Source organism: Bison bison, unplaced genomic scaffold (assembly GCF_000754665.1).
Source record: "Bison bison bison isolate TAMUID 2011002044 unplaced genomic scaffold, Bison_UMD1.0 scf7180017860906, whole genome shotgun sequence".
NCBI classification, from domain to species: domain Eukaryota; kingdom Metazoa; phylum Chordata; class Mammalia; order Artiodactyla; family Bovidae; genus Bison; species Bison bison.
This window is the reverse complement of record NW_011491478.1, coordinates 5,527-12,382: the sequence shown is the minus strand read 5'-3', so window position 1 is coordinate 12,382 and position 6,856 is coordinate 5,527. Positions and strand designations below refer to the sequence as shown.

At 35.5% G+C, this 6,856-nt stretch overlaps 1 protein-coding gene across 1 annotated transcript; it reads left to right on the top strand.

Annotated features, from left to right (window-relative positions):
- Positions 1–5,229: 5,229 nt before the first annotated feature.
- Positions 5,230–6,153, top strand: LOC104982926 (olfactory receptor 52D1-like). The gene has a single exon (XM_010832356.1). It carries the CDS (start codon positions 5,230–5,232, stop codon positions 6,151–6,153), a length of 924 nt encoding a protein of 307 aa, XP_010830658.1.
- Positions 6,154–6,856: the final 703 nt, after the last annotated feature.

Below are 6,856 nucleotides of genomic sequence, written 5' to 3'. Positions count from 1 at the left end.
ATGATTCTAAAGCTGAAAGTCCAGTACTTTGGCCACCTCATGTGAAGAGTTGACTCATTGGAAGAGACTCTGATGCTGGGAGGGATTGGGAGCAGGAGGAGAAGGGGACAAGAGAGGATGAGATGGCTGGAAGGCATCACTGACTGGATGGACGTGAATCTGAGTGAACTCCGGGAGTTGGTGATGGACAGGGAGGCCTGGCGTGCTGCGATTCATGGGGTCGCAGAGTCGAACATGACTGAGCAGCTGAACTGAACTGAACTGATACATATATATTTGAAATCTATACTTGAGACAAAACATAAACACACTTTTAAAAAATAATAAATGCAACCCCTTTAGCAGGGAGAATAGTGGCTTATAATAGTGGATAATAGAATATATCCACATCCAAGTCCTAGGAACTTAATATTACTTCACATGGTAAAGGGGTATTTAAGTTATTGATGTCTAATGATCACCTGATCTTAAAATATGGAGAATGCTCTAGCTTATCTAGGCAGGTCCCATGTAATCATAAGGGTCCTTAAAAGTGGAAGTGGGAAGCAGCAGAGAAATCAGTGTTTTAGTGATACATGGTGATAAAAACTTAATTATCCATTGTCAGCCTTGAAGATGCAAGGAGACTCTGAGCCAAGGATTAGGAGCATTCTCTAAAAGCTGGAAAGTCAATAAAATTGATTCTATCCTAAAACCTCTGGGAAAGAATGAAACCTTTAGTGCAGTGACACATGTGTTGAATTTCTAACATACAGAATTAAATAAAAAGTTTATGTTGTTTTAAGCCATTAAATCTGTGGTAACTTACTATGGCGGCCATAGGAAACTTAATTCTGATAGGATTCTAAAGAGTATTTGGGAAGAAAAAAGACAATTAGTAGAACTGATCTAGTCACTATTTATGAAACTGCACATAAAATTATACAATTTTACTTTCAAACACACACCCGTAAAAACTGGCAGGTAACAGATCATAAAATAATTATGATATTACTAATTAATAATCATCATAAAATGGAAAAATTTGAATAGTTGGAGGAATGAACTAGAATAGCCAAAAACACATATATCAATAAATGTAGAAGAAGGTAAATAATAAATGAGAGGAGAAAATACTTTAAAAATGAGTAATAATTACTAGAATTAAGGAAACACAAAAAATCCAAATTTATAGGACACATGGTATAGAAAAGAAAGTAGATTTTTTAAAAAGTTCAATGTTAAAGAAATTAACTGCTATCAAACTCAAGATAAAAATTCTAAGCTTTCTATATTGCAAATTCATGTTGGAAAAGAACTTTTTATTTCCTTAAATATTATGTTCCCTTATTTGTTTATTATTGATTTTAACCACTACACCAAATATTCCTAAAATGAAGGACCTTGTCTGCTTTATTACATTCCTAGCCTCTAGACTATTACTATGTCTTAGTACATATAAAAGAGTTGATTTGATGACTAAAATAGTTATTTTTATGAATAAATTCAGGAATGTGAAAAATTTCCATATGTATGATAATGGAGCTAGAGATCATAGTTTCTTTGCACAGCAATGTTCAAAGCAGTAGATGCACATGGTTTTGTGATTTTTTTATTATTTCTATCATACTACATGAAGAATTAATCTTGATAATTTTTCCTAGTTAGTAAAACAATAAAATAATACATATATTCAGGAACTGGAGAATGGTTAAGTAAACTATGCAACAAAATTCAATGACATATTTTGTGACCATTATAATTACAATTATGAAAACTCTACATTTCTTTAAAGAAAGATCTCTGCTCCATTATATTTTCTCAGAAGAAATTAAGAATTACATGTATTCAGATAAGTCATAAATTATTACCTAAAGCCAATGTTGCCAAAAATTTGAAAGAATTTTGTGAAACAAGCATATCTTTAAGTATTTGTGACCAGTCAATATATCCCTAATGAAATTACTTATACAGTGAGACATAATCCACTGAAAAAATTATCTGTTTATTCCTATTTTCCTGTCTCTTGTGAAAGTGGTGTGAGAATAACCCGATCCCCTGCTCAAGAAGCTCAACTCTTGTATATCTTAGGCTCCACAGGGAATCCATGCACATGTGGGCCACTTTCTTGGCTCCTGGGAGCCTGTGATCCTAGAACTATTAATATAATTGAGGTTAGTTGAGAGGAAGTAGATTTGAATTATGACAGACCTGTTCTGATGATATAGGACAGATGGGGTGAAGGATAATACAACCACCTCAGCATGTTTTTTCATTACTAGAGTTGTAGAGCAAGAGGCCCTGGGTTTTTCATCAAGGCCAAAGGGATCAGAAAACAGAGTGATATTAAAATTCAATGACAGTCATATTAAAATTAATTTAAAATTAATGGTTTAGAGTAGTAGGTGGTGAGAAGATGATTGAGCGATGATTAGTATCTTCTATAAATGAACATCCTCATTGAATTGACAAGATGTTATAAAATATTTTCATTGCATCTCTCTCCTTATTTCTGTCAATTCATGGTTTGAATCAAAGCTGATATTCCTTCACCACTAGATCTTACTCCTCTAGGATTTTCCTTTTCTCTAAGAGTTTAGTCTTCCTATCTGACCATATCTCTAAGAAAGGCATGGCATTCAGTTGAGGTTCTCTAAGGATAAGTAATGCCACTGAAAAGAGGAGACCTAAGAGTAACTGCTCCTTGACCTGTTCAATCAAACTCCAGGGCGAAGTACCCACATCAGCATTTGGTATGTACAGCAAACTCAAGAATAAGCCATGTTATCAAATCTATTTATCTGGGAGATAAGACTGAAGAAATTTAGGCTGTGCTGCAGAGAGAGGTACCTGGGAGGACAGAAATTGTGTAAGTATTACTTTCTTCTCAGATTCTGCAACAGGGATGCTACTTGCACATGAAGTCTAAGTATATATTATTATTGCTGAAGTGGAAGCAGGAGCTTTGTGATCCACTGAAGAAAAGTCAGTTCCTACAGTGGCAGTGTGACAAAGGAAAAAAAAAAAATTCTAAGCAAGTATGTATGGGCCTGCTCTTACTTTTTTTTTTTTCCCCTTATCTCACTTGTTTGCTATATCCCACTTTTTATATTTTTCTCTTTCTTCTCATCATTTATTTTCTCCTGTTTACTTGAAATTATTACTGGTGTTATTTTAAAATTCTTAATTCAAAGTTTTGTTATTTGATTTTATCACTTATATAACAAAAACAATGCAGTCCAGGAATTTATTACAAATTTTAGAATTGGAATTATGCCATGCCGATGGCGTGTTTTCATATTTTATAATTACATAAGGGGGTGTTGCTCTGAACTTGATTTACTCTTTAAATGAAGAGCTATTCTGAGAGGGAACTTAACTGCACAATAATGTATGTGTTTTGCCTACCCTTTACATGCTAATATCTACTTTCTAAACTTTTATTTGCTGAAGTAAAGCTATTATTCAAAGTAAATCTTAAACCATATGTATTAAGACAATTTACAGCTTCGTTAGCAAGTAATTTTAGATTTCCCTTATTGTCTTTTCTCTTATTCAATTTCAAATGAGAAAGCTCCTCAGTGGTTGCCAACTCCAAAACTGAGAGATATGTTTATTTCTGCCCCCATGCCATCTTCTAGATGTTAGGACTTCTAGTCCTTTTTAGCTCCCTGGCCTACATTTGAATTAGGCAAACAGCACAATTATGAGAAGTTATACATCTATATATTTCCTAACAGAAGCGTACTTATCTGCTTAATTAGCTCTCTGGTCATCTTGGAATATGAGTGATAAAATATGCACTTATTATTTTGCAGGCTCTACTCCCTGTATTTTCAGCTGGTTTTCCTTGTTTTGACTTGTATCTCTCCATGGGCAAATGTGCTGCCACTGTTGCTCTTACATAGCTGGTGTCCTCAGAATTAACAGTGGTACTTGTCAGCATGACACAATTTAGCTATATATTGCTAAATTACAATACCTCCAGAACTCTGAAGTTTAAACTTATCAGATGGAAAGGATGGAGAAAAGAGGTGATGTTTGAAGGAGATATGAGATATTGGTTGAAAGAGGATGATTATTACCTGGTTCAAAATAGTTACCTTCCATATGAGGAAGGTGGCTCTTAATTTTAACATAATCTGAGGAGACAAATGCAGAACGTGTCCTCATTTAGAACCTTCTGCTATCACTTTTATAGTTCTCATTCTGTGGAAAAAGAGTCTAGACTATGTGCAATTAAAATTATTCATCAAAGCATGCTAATTGATGTGGTACAGTAGACAGTCAAGTGAAATTTAGGACAGAGTCTTGTGTTCTCTTCATTCTGCAATATCACTGCCATTTCAAAGGACAATTGACACTTGAATATGAGTTTAAACTGCACAAGTCCACTTGCACACTGATTCTTTTAAATAAATACATGTAATACTACTACATGATCCAGGGTTGGTTTCAGGTACAGACGTGGAACTGAGGATACAGATGACTGACTAAGGGATTTGAGCATCTGAGGATTTTAGTATCCATGGTGGGTCCTGGCACCAATCCTCCATGCATACCAAGGGAACACTGTATTTCACAAATGAAAATATTAGTCACTCAGTCATGTCCAGCTCTTTGTGACCCCATGGACTAGAGCCCAGCAGGCTCCTCTGGCCATGGGGTTTCCCAGGCAAGAATACCGGAGTGGGTTGCCATTTCCTTTTGCAGGAGATCTCCCTGACCCAGGGATCAAACCCAAGTCTCCTGCATTGTAAGAGGATTCTTTACCATCTAAGCCACCAAAGAAGCCCCATTTCACAAACAGTCTTGAACAAATTAATTTTCAAGAGGGCTAATACAGTTAAGGTTAGATTCATCTGATTGTGAATTTACTTACGTTACAATTTTTCTTTATCTTACAGGTCCAGAGTGCTTCAGAACCAATACTAAACATCTTATCTGTGAATCTTCTTACTCACAGAAATAGAATAAATGTCTCTACCTTTTTGTTTATAAAATGGTTTGTTCATAAACCTTTTACTGCATTGATCACATGGGAAATTAATCATTGGTTTATATCAGTTTCTCCCCTATTAGAATGTTAATCAGAAATTAGGAATTAGGTCCTATTTATCATTTTATTTTTAGAGTATAAAACATTCTCAAGATTTATATTAATAAATGAAGTCATCAGTAAATAGATGGTCATATGAATATGAAAATATACACATATTCTGCAACTGAACACAACCCGTATTTTTCATCATGTCACTACCAAACAACACCAGTTTTCATCTCAGTACCTTTCTTCTCCTTGGCATTCCAGGGATGGAGGCCATTCACACTTGGATATCAATGCCATTCTGCCTTGGAAATTTCTCCATTCTATTTATTATCAGAACAGACTCCAACCTGCATGAGTCCATGTACTTCTTCCTCTGTATGCTCTCTGTGGCCGACTTGATCCTTTCCACTACTGCTATGCCCAAAATCCTCAGCATTTTTTGGTTCCATGACAGGGAGATCTATTTTGAAGCCTGCCTTGTCCAAGTATTTCTCATTCACTCACTATGCAGCATGGCCTCAGGGTTTATCTTGGCCATGGCCTTTGACAGGTATGTGGCAATCTGCAATCCTCTGAGACATTCCATTATCCTGGCACACAGAGTCATCCAGAACTTGGGGCTGGTTACTATCTTCTGTGGAGTTGTGCTTTATACTCCTCAACCCTTCATGCTTTGGTGGCTTTCCTACTGCAGAGCTAATGTCATCCCTCACAACTACTGTGAATTTATGCCCCTGATCAAGCTGGCTTGTGCAGAGACCAGGATCTGCAGAACATACAGCCTAACTGCTGCCTTCTTCACTGGAGGTTTAGATCTCATATTAATCCTCTGTTCCTATGTTGTCATCCTTTTCACTGTCTTCCATCTTCCATCTGAGGCTGCTCAGCTCAAGACCATGGGTACTCGTGGATCCCATGTGTGTCTCATTTTGGTAGCCTATACTCCAGTATTTTTATCCTTCCTTACTCACAGGTTTGGGCACCACATGGCTCCTCATATTCACATCTTTGTGGCTAAAATCTTTGTCCTCATCCCACCCATGGTGAACCCAATGACCTATGGCATAAGAACCAAAAGGATCAGAGAATGTCCTCTCCAACTTTTGACTTCTCACAAACACTAAAACAATCAGCTTTTATGGAACAAGTTTCTATGACTTATGGGAAAAAAAAGATATTAACCTTCTTTCTAGAAGCCTGAATCTCTACATATTCTATTTGTAATATAAAGTATTAATTAGCATTGATTTAATGTCATTCTCAGGAAACTTGCGTAGAAGATGACTGACTTAGGTGATTTATTCTTAATGTATTTGCTTGATAATTCAATTTCTCCACTTTTCCGTGATCTTTTTCATTATGTTTGCTTCCACAATACTATTCTGTTGTTCCATATTATGAGCTTCAAGAGACACTGGTATGATTCATTATTTTGACTTTCACTAAGCTTAATTAATTGTCTATTTCTCCTAGACAATAAAACTGAAAATACTTTAAATCTAAAACCTCAGAAACTGGGATAGTTTTAGCTAAATATCTTTTGAGAAGACAGATGAAGAAACTATTCTCTCCAGATTACTTCCTGGAATTTTGTGTGGCATATTACTATTTCCTCAATCTACCTAGAATTCTTATAAGTTTTCTAAATAATATCTAGTCCAACAAAAACTTCTCCAGAAGACTTCATGAATCCAATACTGTCCTTCCATTTTCCCTTTTGTTTCCTCAATTGGTTCAAACTGATTAAACTGATTCACTGAAAATATATACAGTTCTTTCTACCATTATTTTGTGATCTTGCATATTCTATTTACTCACAATATGTAT

Coding starts and splice junctions, on each gene's coding strand:
- LOC104982926 (XM_010832356.1), top strand. CDS start 5,230: ATGTCACTACCAAACAACACCAGTTTTCATCTCAGTACCTTTCTTCTC.